Here is a 13,984-nt window from a genome sequence, read left to right on the forward strand (position 1 = left end):
TTTACCTTGAAACTGTTTTTTCCTGTAATTGAAGAAGTTCTAAATATGTGGCTTACCAGGAGAATAATTGAATACACCTGGAGAATCAGCAACAAAATAGTTGAAACCGAACGGCTGATTTTTAAAATATTCGATATATTAGGCGTGACCAGGGATTGGCCCTGGTTTTTTTCCTGATGGAAGTTACGCTAGTCAGTTCGTCGTCTTTTTAGTTATTTTCGGCTATTCAAAAATAGTTAACTGTATTAGTCGTGAGTATTTGTAATGTACTCGTGTCTCTTGACTTATAAGTGACTTAGGGGCAAAGATTATAATCATTTTTTCATTTTCAATAACAAGCGTAGGTAAATTGACAAGTGCTGATTAAACCTTCAATTCAATATTTTGAATTTTGATATTACTTTGCCCAGACTGTTATCGTTCAATATAGGATATTATTTTATTTTCGATTTTTAAATGACAGCCAACAGTCTAAAATAAAAAAAAATTAAAATCGGCCGATCGGTAAATCGGTACAATAATTTTTTGCTGCAAACTGGTTTATTTTGGGCAAAAAAACCAAGAGAAATTTTTTGTTGCTATTGGAAATGAATTTTCAAATGGTAAACAAATGATAATAGAAAAAGTAACATTGGAAATCAATTTCAGGGGTTGCGTTTTCCACCCCATACAACCATGGGGTTGAACCAAATACATTTCTGGCTAAGTGTCTTTTTGGTAGTACAAAACGTCAGGTAAATTTCAAAATTGTTACTTTTTTAGTGCTTGTGAAAAAAAGTGATATACAAATTTCATATACCCCTTTTAAGGGGCTGTATGTTAACAAGGAATGCTCCCCTGAAATTTCTTTATATGAAAGATCCTATCTTTTTTTCGATGAGGAATCACCTCCTTGAATGTTTTACACTTATTCAGTTACATGCTGTTTATTGGAATCTTGGTTTTTCCAATAAGTCCTCGATATACATTAAAAAGGAAGTTCGAGACAATATGGATCCCCGGGGAACACCATCGTTGATGGTAGAAGTATTCGAGAGATATATATAGACGGCCACTTGCAGGGAACCTTTATTCAGGAAGCTGATGAACCATACACAAAAATGATCTGACTAGCCATAACATCGAAGTTTGGTTAGCAAACCCTCATGCCACACACGGTCAAAGGCCTTAGAAATATCAAGCGCAACAGCTCTTGATTCTCTATGTTTCTCGATTGCGTTATTCCAAATTTGGGTGTCATAGGATAGAAGGTCGCCTGTTGATCTTTGTTTCCGAATGGCATATTGATTATCGCTCAAGATTTTGAAGCCTTCCAAATATTTGAGGATATGGTGGTTCACGACATTCTCCATGTTTTTTGATATCACTGATAGCAAAGCGACTGCAAAATACTGATGGGAGTTTATTTGCGCACTTTTCAAGTGCCTTTCCTGGAAAATCGATTGTGGAGTATGACGTAAGTTGTTCAGCTAGTATATTTGCTTTTCCAATAGTTGTTGTTGCAATTGAACTATCCGCTTGTGTTAGTGGTGGAATTGTGGATCTTGTAAAGTTCTGATTACCAGCTTGAGGTACCGACCAGAAGGATCCAGTCCCATTGGCATTGGGAAGCAGTTTATTCCTAATTCTCTGATTGTGGAGTTCGTTGCTTTCATTTTTCCTAAGTTTGAAGCTGTTGCGAGCATTAACAAACCTAGTTCGGTTTTCGGCACTATCCTTGAGAATTGAAGAGATATATGTTTGCCATATTGAATAATGAATCCAGTGTATTCTCCCGCCTTCGATATGGTTGACGTATTCTACAAATTGAAGTTGTTCATCAGATTCTTCATAGAAAAAACACATGATGAACTATGGTCATCAATTGAGTGAGAAGTATCAAAATTATTCATTACATAAAAATTTATAGAGTAACATTTTTCAATATTCAATTGTGAATTATTTTTGGAACACCATATAGTGAATTTCTCTACATTAGCTACATGAGCTACATTAATGTGGAATCATGACGTGATCTAATCAGTTTGGAGAGTTTGAGATCATCTGCGAGCATCAAAAAATCAGTATGATTGAAACATTCTCCGATATCAATGAGGAAGATATCAAATAAAATCACACCTTCAACTTCAACTTGTTGGGTTCATTTACTCAAGAAATTACTGAACTCTGTTACAGCTTAGTTGAAGAAACCAAATAACCTCAATATTTTTAATAAGATATCTTAATCTATCCAATTAGAAGCTTTGGAGAAACCAGTATAATTGAATAGAATTGGCCGATACTTGATGAAAATCCATATTAAAGAAATGAGTTTATTATATGATTTTCACTATGAAGGGTTTTACAAAAACCGGGACACGTTTTTCATACAATAAAACCTATTAATTCGTTTTTTTAACCAGTATACATTGCATCCATTTGCCCTCTACTTTCCAGGACATCCAATAATTTATGTTCATGAATCATCAAGTTAACAACAGAGGCTGAAAATTCCTAAGCCTACAAAAACAAAACGTGAAGCCATAACCTTTTCAGCTGGTTGTTGTGCTTTCGGTACTTTGGACGAGGTTTACTAGTTGCTCTCCAGTCAGATGACAAGTGTTTTGATTCTGGAGTTGAGTGATGGATTCATTCAACCATTGTCACATATCGACGAAAAAATTCTGGTTTGTTATGGTTAACCATGGCCAAACACTGCTCAGAACCATCAAGACGTTTTTGTTTTTGGTCAACAGTGAGCTCGCACGGCACTTATTTTGAACAGAGCTTCCTCATAGTCAATTGTTCATGCAATATGAAGCCAACATGTTTCTATGATACCTTTATAATGTCAGATAACTTATACAACTTCAGTTTTCGATCATTGAAAACGATTTTGTGTTTTTTTGTGTTTTCTGATGTTTAATACAGAATCAATTACGTGTAATTTATACTAAGTTCATTATTTGTTTCGACCATTTGGAAATGGTCTAATAAACCAAAACCTGTAGTAACAAATGATGAAATTAGTCTGAATTAGACGAGAGGGATTTTCTTCAAAATAAATAGGTCATCAATCGAACAAGTTTTCTGGTGTTACTGCCTCATTTGAAATATAATTGGGCACTTCAAGTAAAACAATTTTCCATTGATAGCGGATCTCTGTAAATTTGAAATAATTTGACTGGTCACTCTTTGAATTCAAATAGGAGGAATATAGTAAATAAATACGGAAATTTTCTGTACTACAAAGATGCATCTATGGCATCTGGTTGCCCTTTCGTGTATATGTACAATTCGCTAAGTACCCCAAAGGAAGCAAGCTCATATGTGCTGTTAAAGTAACCTATACAAGTTACTCGCTCTCTTGCACAGTTACGCATGGCAAACCATTTCAAAATTAAGTTCAAATTGGATGGAATTTTGTCTTAGATCGATCCAGGTGTAATATGCACTGTTTGCAATAGTAATATCAACTTCGAATGCCCGATTTACACAGTTATGAAACAAAACAAACAATGCCTTCAGAATTTGGATGAACTTATCCATGCTTTAGAGAATATATCTATTTCGGTAGCCAAAGAAACCTCAGAATATATCTGGAACATTCTCGCGTTACGATCATTTATATTGAGTATATGATGGTTAGTTTATTATACTTTTAAGATTTTACAATCCACTGTTAGCAGATTGTTACTTGATTAATGTATCTCACACATACATACTTCTTGCTGGACGGCCTGACAGCAGAAGTGGTCAGAGCAGCAGCGCAAAAGTACCCTGATGAAGTGCTGGAGACTATGGAAGCAGTACTGATTGAGGGTAACTTTCCGAAGGAATGGAAAACCGCGAGGCTGGTACTAATCGAGAAATAAAGTGAAGCAGGAAGCACAAACAAGGCGTTCCGACCCATATGTGTGTTGAATGTCCTGGGAAAGCTGCTAGAAAAAATGCTACTGGGAAGACTGAAGATAGAAATAGAGAGAACGGACGGGCTATCAGATGAACAGTTTCGCTTCCGAGAGGGACGATCTACAAGGGACGCACTGAAGAGGGTAACGGAAACAGCGGAGAAAGCCAGAGACGGTCTATACCATAAGAGGAAGCTGTGCACTCTTATAACCATCGATGTGCAGAACGCATTCAACACAGCACCGTGGAACGGAATACTGGAGGAGCTGCACAGGAGAAAGATCACCCTGTACCTCCTTAAAATGTTAATCAGCTACTTCGAAGAGAGATGGCTAATGATAGGAGTGGAAACAAAAATGAAAGTAACCTGTGGAGTTCCTCAGGGATCCGTATTAGGACCTACTCTATGGAACCTCTACTATGACATCATCTTCAGTATCCAAACCCCGGATGGAGTCAGGCTAGTAGGCTTTGCCGATGATGGGGGGATTGTAGTTACAGCCAAAACGAAGGAAAACCTGCAAATGATAGCAAATCAGACACTACAAAATATTGCAGAATGGCTCCATCATAAGCGATTGAGACTAGCCCCACAGAAAACAGAAGCAGTTCTCTTGGTAGCAGGAAGAAAAATCAAGACCATCAGCCTAGAAATTGAGGATACCGTGGTGGAGAGCCAGGAAAAGGTGAGATATCTAGGTATGCTGTTGGATAAAAACATTACAATGGGGGCTCAGCGGAAAAAGAACAGCGGAAAAAGCTAACAAAGCCCTAGCGGCGATAGGAAGGCTGATGCCCAAAGCTAGAGGTGCGAGAGAGGCTACAAGAGATATCCTGTGCTCAGTGGTGCATTCAATTATGCTCTATGCAGCACCAATCTGGCACAAGGCTCTACAGAGAGAGGTCAACCGAAAAGTCTTGCTAAGCACTCAACGCCGGACGGCTATCTATATAACTGGAGCATACAGAACGGCATCCACTAGGGCACTTTTAGTAGTAGCACGGATTCCCCCCATCCACATATGGGCTAGACAAAGAATGGAAGAGAGGTCAACTGAGAAGACCAACGCTAACACGACTATGCTCGAAAGATGGCAGAAATGGTGGCAAGGAGAAGCAGACACAGGACTGTGGACGCGCAGACTTATCCCAGATATAGTTCCCTGGTTTTCAAGGAAGCATGGTGATACCACGTACCACCTGACACAGCTACTAACAGGGCACAGGTGCTTCCAGACTTACCGCAAACGCTTTCGTGTAAGCAATAGCGACTCATGCATATACTGCGAGGAAGGTGACACCGTCGAACATACATTCTTCACCTGTATGAGATGGCATCAAAAAAGACAAAAAGTGGAAACGGTCACAGGTCAACTAACTCAAGACAACATAATAAACAAGATGCTGGAGGATGCACAAATTTGGACTAAGATAAACTCCCTGGCCAAATACGTAATTGACACGAAGGAGAGAGACATCAGGGTGAGATAAAATAGACAGCGATGAGAAAGAAAACTAAGAACAATAAGCATCCCCTATCTGAAGTAATGCCCCAAAGCAGTTCCAGAAAGAGCCACTTGATTGGTGAAGAGGGGATTCGGAGGGTAGGCTGTGACAAAGTCATGGAGTCCCACACTTAGAGTAGGAGCGTTCCCCTCAGGAAAAAAACATACTTCTTGCTGTAAACCCATCTTTAGGAGTAATAAAAGTATTATTATTACTTCCTCATTTAGACGTCCACTGCGTACTGCATCATCGGTGTTTTTACTACCACATTTGAAGTCGGTAAACCAACTTTCAATTACTGTTTCTGATGGAGAGGAATCCTGATAACACTTTTCAAGCCATTGCTTCGCTTGAACTGTATTTTCCCCATCAAGAAACAGTCTAAAATTAAAACAGGAAATGGTTTTGGATTCATTTTTTCGAAAATAACAAAAGTAGTGTCATTCTCAGCACAGTAACTCACACACCTATGAGAAACCTATTATGAAATATCAACAGCTTTCTTTTGAAGGTTAGAACTAACTGAGAAAGCGGTGAATGCATTAAGACTAGCGCTATTTATTAGGTTCGGGACTTTTGAGCCCATTTGAGTATAGTATTTCCAATACCAATTGGAACAGCACAGAGAAGGAATTCTCGCCTCGACATAGGCGTCGGCATATTATTTTTCAGTGGTAGTTTTTCAGTTACTTATTCCTATAATCATAGCAATTGATCACCCCATGAAAAAGTTATTTCAACTGAATTTTTCCACCATGGGTGATTATGAAAAACTTCTAAATTTAAGGTAGTTCATTTTCGAGTCGAAAACTCTAAAATAAAATGAAAACACAGATAATCACACCGAATTCTTGTCAAACATATATTTACAAAATGGTAGAAGCCAACAAAATTGCTAGAAAAATCAAAATTCTTCTTCGCTATATTCGGATGAAGTGGAATTATCATCGGGTTGAGTAATGATCGGGTTTATGGAACTTTACACAAAATTTTTGTTCTCTTTTTTTATAACGTGGGCCACACAGTTCTTCCACACATCACAATTACCTACTTCATTCACCACTCGCCTTATATTGTCAAGCACTACAGCATTCAAAGTCGGTGACTGATTACATTTCCGCAAGCTTTCTTTCATTGTGGCCCAAACCATTTCAATTGGATTGAACACACAATATTACAGAGGCAAACATAATAGAATATGTCCACGTGTTTCACACATCGAATCAATAATATACTCTACTTTGAAATTACGTTGTTTTATGGTCACCAGTAATGCCTTTTTCATTGGAATCTTTTCGGGTATTTCCCGTCATGATTTCGCATGAAATCAACAAAACCTGCTTTTTTTGTGTTACTGTTTGGTACCTATTGCATTCAATAACCGAGAATAATACGAAGCGTTATCTATAACAATAACCGAGTTTGGAGGAATATTTGGGAGAAGCTGCTCACTGAACCAGGTTTCGAATAAAGCCGCAGTCATATCTTCGTGGTAATCAGCAGACGAATCTTATATTTTTGGACGACAGAAGCGAAGCGTTAGGTACGAAACCACTTTCATCCTTGGCAAGCAAAATTATAACACGTTTTTCCCTTGAAGAAGGTATGTTCAAAGCACAATACTTGGTTTCGTCTACCCAGCCATATTTGACAACATCATGGGTGTCAAACCAAGTTTCGTCGAGATAGATTATATGTCTGCTGGATTCTCAGTAGCTTTTCAACCGCCTCAAATATCCTTGTCGGAGTTGAACAATGCGTGTTGATTCCATTATGACCATCCGATTGTTCAATTTTTAGTATTTGAAACCACAAGACAATAAGACACCTCGTAGAGTTTCTAAAGATTTGTAATTGTAATCGGGATAGTCGAGTAATTTATACCAAATCATTTCCAAGATTGGTACTTCATTTTTTTGGTATATAATAATAATAATAATGATAATAACGTTTATTGTGCAAAAACAAGTTTCATACACAAAGGGAAAAGGGTTAGCCAAAGGCTATCTTCCACCCGTCCCATAATTGAGAAAAAAAATAAGCATACAGTGAGACTATAAGTAACAGTTACGATAGACACAAAAATAATATGAAAAAAACTATTATGGAGATTATATAAAAGATTACAATCATTTTTGAACATCTAAAAAATGAATTTTCAAAGTTTTTTTGAATTGATATATGGACAAATGAATATACGGTAATAAAATATTTAGATACTTCGGTCCAAAGTAAGAAAAACATCCCTCAAATTTGGTGGTAACATGATATGGAATGGTAAATGTATCTTTTCTTGAATTAATAGAATGATTATCAGATCGCTTACTAATTAATCTGAACAAGTCATTAGGAGTTTTGCTTTCCAATAGTTTATATAAGAATACAGATATGAGATAACGAATTCTAAACTCAATATTCAGCTGGTCTATTGGGAAAGAAAGTTTTTGGCTTTCTACTACTCCATCTTAATCTTGATACAAAAAAAAGGATGAGGGAGTCTTCCAAAGAAAAGAAGGAAGTAACTCTATACATGGATGTGTAGATCATGCAAAGAAGTAACTTTCAGCTGATCTAATTTCAATAAATATGGAGTTACATGATCACGGTAGTTTATGCAGCACACAAATCTCATACAAGCATTTTGTATGCGTTGAAGTTTGTGTTTATTATAGTCTGGCAAGAAGTTTTAATACACTGAGCAGCAATACTCATAAATTGTTCGCCAAATCACCATGAACGTTTGCGAATTTTTTATTCCTTTGTTTTCGTTTCATTGCATGGTCAATGGCATCCCCTATTCTGATGACTCGAAGAACTGTCGAACGAGTTAGTTCGTTAACTCGCATATTCTTTCACAATTGCATTCTGTGAAGTGTGACAGTTTTCCTTCTTCCAGCATTCATGAATATTTAAAATTACTTGCTGAACTTGAACATGTGAATCCTTATTTTCAAATTCCGGATCCCTGTCGATTGACACAGATTCCTCCCAGGTAATGTTATCATTTGTTTCAAAAGGTCTCCAGAAAGCCATATTGATGAAAGTAACCAAAAACACTAAGATTTTCACAAAAATTGGTTTAAACGATGAGATTGGAACCTTTGGTGTAAAAGTTGAAAACTTTTTCTAGAGATGAATTACCCTAACACCAAACTGATATTTTTGCACTCGACGCGCGTTTCGCTAAAAAGGTTAGCATCTTCAGGAGAAGAAAATTGATTCTTAATCTAAAGGCAAGGGTTAGCTGTTCATATACCTGAAGTTTTTTGGTCCGATGTGGACTGTATTTGTTAAATGATGATTATCCTAATTGCTTTTTCGGTAACTATCTAGTGGAACCACTACCTACAAATTTTTTTGTCCGCTTTTTAATCTATTGCTGACGAATTAATTTGCACGTAATGGTTCCACTAGTTAATTACCGAAAAATCAATCAGGATAATCATCATTTAACAAACAAAATCCATATCGGACCAAAAAACTTTAAGTATATAAACATCTAACCCTTGTCTTTAGATTCAGTATCAATTTGCTTCTCCTGAAGAAGCTAACCTTGTTATCGAAACGCGCGTCGAGTGCAAAAATATCAGTTTCGTGTTAGGGTAATTGATCTCTAGAAAAAGATTTCAAAAATCGGTTTACAAAACCACTCACTACCTCACCTAACCTGAACACAAGGCACTGATAACGAAATATTGTGAAACGAACAAAAAATTAGTATTAAGCTAGTTCAGATAGCCGAGCCCTCATTCCTCAATTACATTTGATAGCACGTTCACTTACTACCCTGGCGACTAGGGGCCACAGGTAAGAAATGTTTATGACTTTACTCTTATTTTTGTTGCCGTTCCAATTGGGAATGGAAAGACTATATAATCATATTAGGAGAATCCATGTGGAATATGTGAGGCACAAACCATTTAACCTGATTGGGAGTCAACTGAAATCATGAAATACTAACACATCTGCTGTCAATAAGCTCCTGCCCACATAGCAATAGATATTCCAGGTATATTTCATGAATATACATTTAAGGATATTGTATTATGCTATGAATATGCCATGGATATATATATATATATATATATATATATATATATATATATATATATATATAAATATATATATATATATATATATATATATATATATATATATATATATATATATATATATCTTCTGGAGAATATTCCCTGGAAGTGCTCCTGGTGAACCTTTGATATATTTTAAGAATATTCCTTGGGAATATTCTTGGAATATCTTAGAATATTCTTAGAATATGTAAGGTATATTCTATTAATAATATTCCAGGAATAGAACCCGAGGAATATTCATAAAATATTCAGGATATTCTTAGTTTATTGTAGGAATATACAATAGGGAAACACCAAAGAATATTCTTTAAATATATTTTATGAATATTCTAGGAATATTTGGAATATTTCAAGAATGTGACGAGTAAACGCTATTAGGCATGTATATATTGCATTTTGATGCAAGATTCACACAAGTAATAAAACACATAATATTCATAAACAAATATATTTCAAAAACAATATAGACTGAAATATTTGACGTTTCAACCAATATTAAAAATAAAAAATCCAATTCAAAATATTTATTCACTGAATAAAATATTCCTGAATACTGTCATATTACAAATATTAGAAATGTATTCAAATTAGGATGTTTCTACTCTCAAACAAATGTATACTAAAAAATATACTAAAATAACAACTCTGTGAATTCATCAGCACTAATTAAAAAACAATAAATAAAAACAATAAGCATTTCATTGGAAAAGAAAAAATGTATTCAATCAAGATATAGGTTAGGTTAGGTTTCTCACTTCAAAAAATAAACCCACAAATGAAGTATTTAAAATGAGTGGTATGATGGGTTCTTCAATGAATTTCACTTACTTAAAGTTATCCAAGCCTTGCTCACCAGAATAGTTTTCCTTATATTTGTCCAACAATGCATCAGCCAGTGTTTCAATAGTAATACCTGGAACAAAATGTACATTAACGTTCATTATCACTATTTGAAAGTGGCACAATAAAACTGGAATAAAAATCAAATAGATATTTTTCGCATAGGTTACTCATGAACATTTACAACATTTTATGACTTGGAGAGCAACTTGCATTATCTTGTTGAAAAGTACTCATTACGTTTTCAGTTCCTTGGCGCACCTGCCTGTACCAGGTACCACTCTGTTTCCTTTTGGGCAAATTGATACTATTTTGAAAACGAGTGATGAAAATATGAAAACAAGTGATACAAAAGAATGTGTCATTCACTTACTTTTCTCTATTGAAGATACACAACTGAAATCACTCTAGTTCAAACATGTACTTAGTCAAACCAACAAATCCCAACTCTCCTCGAGCCTGAAATGAGGTATAGTAGGGTAATCACCATGACTTTACTATCGATACTATTGCATTTTACTTACTTTTCTTAAAGACTGAATATATGCAACTCTCCTGTTTGAAGATTCAAAATCAAACTATTGGCTGCACTGCAAATTGGACAACCCCAAAACTATAACTGGTACACTGAACTTGAGAGAATTATACTTTGATAATAACAGTAATACACCCTGCATTACACACGCGAACCTGCTACGTCAACCGCCATGTTAAATCAAATGTCGAATTTAATGCAAAGGGTTTTTTAGACATCTTAATGCAAAGGTGCCAAGCATTAAGGGACAGCCGCTTCACAGAGCTTATTCGACTGTCGAGCGCTACACTTCAATTGACCAATGAGAAACGTTTACTCCAATTCTTCACTTCCCCATTTCTCTGTTGCTAGGATTTTTCGCTTTGTAATTGAACAATTTCAAATACAAAAAGACAAGTAGGATGAGAATTAACCAATTTATTGATGCAATTGTTTCATTTATTGGCTCATTCAAATTTTTTTGTCGTTTCCAACAGTTGCTGTTGGAGCAATTCATCCAGAATCTTCGCGTTGAGTTCAAAAACTGGTTAACACTATCAGATCTTCAAATATTTTTGTTTTCAATAATATTGAATTATTTGAATACGTTATTATAAGATAATTCAAAATTCCATTGTATAGAATATTCCAAAATATACCGTGGGGATATATTCTAAGAATATACCATATGGTATATTCGATCGACAATATTCTTAGATAATTCAAGGGAGAATAATCCATTTATAGACATTCTATGCACAATCTTTCGGGAATAATCCTACCATATTCATTCAAGCATATTCTATGAATATTCTAAAGGCATGTATATATTCCAAGAATATTCTGTGAATATTTGGAATATATACGTTCGTTTTATGACATACAGGGAATATTCCATGAATATCTGGTGCTGTGTGGGTGATTTCTTTATCATGACACATTGAGTCAAGCCTTTGCATTCAAAGAGCACAATCGAGCAATTTACGAAATGAAAAAGAATTTTGAGCTTACTGAATTTGTTAGAATTGAATAGTATTCAACTCAAAGTGTAAATATGTCCAGTTGGAATGTTCTGTTTTTCCAAATATTCAAAAAGCGCATTCATTCGTCTGCAAATTATTTATCAACTCCCTATTCGTTCTGTGAAGTTCATTAATCCTCTTCACGGAATGAAGCAATACAATAAAATTAAAGTGCAATGATTCACTCTCGTCTCAGAGTACTTGTAGGAATCGTGACAATGACATTAAATATCAACGAACGAAATCGAAGTCGTCTGAAACAGCTTCAATCAGAAAAACTTGCTGAGCAGGAAGATCTTCATTCATCCGTTCGTTCACACTGGCTATCCTTTCCAAGAGCGCAAACGGAAGGTCAATTGTACTATACTATCAATCGGTTCTGTTTACTACAATTCATTGTTAGAAGACTCTCAACTCCGTTTGTTTATTTCAATTTAATTATGTAACTGGTCGTTAAAAGATATCAATTCGTTATATAACTTGGGTGTGTTATTGGAGGTGGGCAAGTTTTGTGACTGTTACAAATCAAAGTGGACCGAGTGGATTGGTGATTGTTCTACTTTTCAATGTGAGTATATTCAAGCAAGCCTTTCTTGCTTGAATATATAGGGTGTAACATAAGTAAGTTGAAATATTCAAGTGACGTATTCCTGGGACAACATTACAATTTCAAGTATAAAAGTACAAACAAATTTGTGTTCGGAAATTCTTCGTTTCGAAGATACAGGGTGTTGACATTGAATTTTTTGGTTAGTTTTTTGAAAATGAGTGACCAAAAATGAGTTATTTGCACGAAATTTGGTACCTGGCGTTTTTCCGCGTATGAAATCATAATTCCGTATCAATTTTCATGTAACATCTAAAGGGAGCTGCGTACGCTGTCATTATTTATTTCGAATTGCCCTTTTTTGACAAGAACATTTTGTACTTTTCATGAAAATCTCAATTCCCACACCTTTTCCAATTTAAAAAGGTACTGAAATTGCGAAAAACTTATGAAAAAAACCAATAAAAAAATTTCAACAATTTGTATCTCGAAAACGAATAATTTATCGATGAATATTTTATTAGGAAAAGCTGTTTATTTTGACGAGATCCACCACATACTTAGTTTTTGTGATGTTCTCAACAACTTCACTTAGCGCCCTAGGAGCTAAGAAATATGCATCGATATAGAAAATTGTAAATATCTCGAAAACGATCACCTCCAGCGTTGTTGATGAAGTTGTAGGGTTTTTTCTACAACTACTTAGTTTAGAAACGTTGCATTCCTTCATTGATTTTTATTTTGTATCATAAATTTTCATTACAAATTTTTTTTTTCATAACTCTTTTATCGCGCAGGCGTTCAAAATATCAGCTTGGGTTTTTATGTTACTTCTTTTATTTTTATTAAAACTTTTCATTTTCGTATTTTCATCATCGCATATCATTGAAGTGCTCTCTCCTCTCGAACCGAAGGTTTATTGCCAAAAAAACATATGGATATTTAGAACGACAGGCACCATTTGGGATGTTTCGAGTAGGTACTCATTGTTTACACTTTCATGGGTAAGAAAAGGTCCAAGTGGTTGATCCCTTTGGACTATATTTCTGACTAGACCATTGTCAGTGAGAAAGTTACTTCGAACAATTTCTTAGCCGAGGCATTCATTTTGTTCTGAGATTTCAGCCAAGAACTAATCCGAATTCTGATTCTCCTCGCCAAGAGGTTACACTGTTATTTTCTGTTTGTTCATTTGTTGGTGCTGTTAATAAATTTTATTATTTGTAAACGTTGTCCGTCTGATCAATAATTCACCTATCACCAGTCCCGACAAACTGTCCTCCAGCGTCCTCCAGGTGTGATATGAAGATTAATACAAAATTATAATTTTCTACGTCAAAAAAAACCGAGTATGACATTGAAACTGACAAAATTTTGGAACAGGATGCTTCAACTGAGCTGAAGCATCCCGTGTATAAAAACTCTAACAGAATATCAAAAAAAATCTGATGACTGTGTCACACTGGTGTCTTGGTTGAAACTGCCCTGCACTAACGGGAAGCAACACACTGTAGATGACAGGTCAAGCATTCAATATCCTCTTTTTTTACGTGCCCTAAAAGCCCCACTT

The 13,984-nt window shown here is 35.4% G+C and overlaps 1 protein-coding gene across 1 annotated transcript; it reads left to right on the forward strand.

Moving 5' to 3' along the window:
• Positions 1–4,929: 4,929 nt before the first annotated feature.
• LOC141481894 (uncharacterized) lies at positions 4,930–5,382 on the forward strand. Its single transcript, XM_074174238.1, has one exon. The coding sequence runs from the start codon at positions 4,930–4,932 to the stop codon at positions 5,380–5,382; it is 453 nt and encodes a 150-aa protein (XP_074030339.1).
• Positions 5,383–13,984: the final 8,602 nt, after the last annotated feature.

The sequence above is a fragment of the Leptinotarsa decemlineata genome, unplaced genomic scaffold, assembly GCF_025532065.1.
Source record: "Leptinotarsa decemlineata unplaced genomic scaffold, Ldec_3_MD MMD2_tig00000505_RagTag_RagTag, whole genome shotgun sequence".
Taxonomy (NCBI): Eukaryota; Metazoa; Arthropoda; class Insecta; order Coleoptera; family Chrysomelidae; genus Leptinotarsa; species Leptinotarsa decemlineata.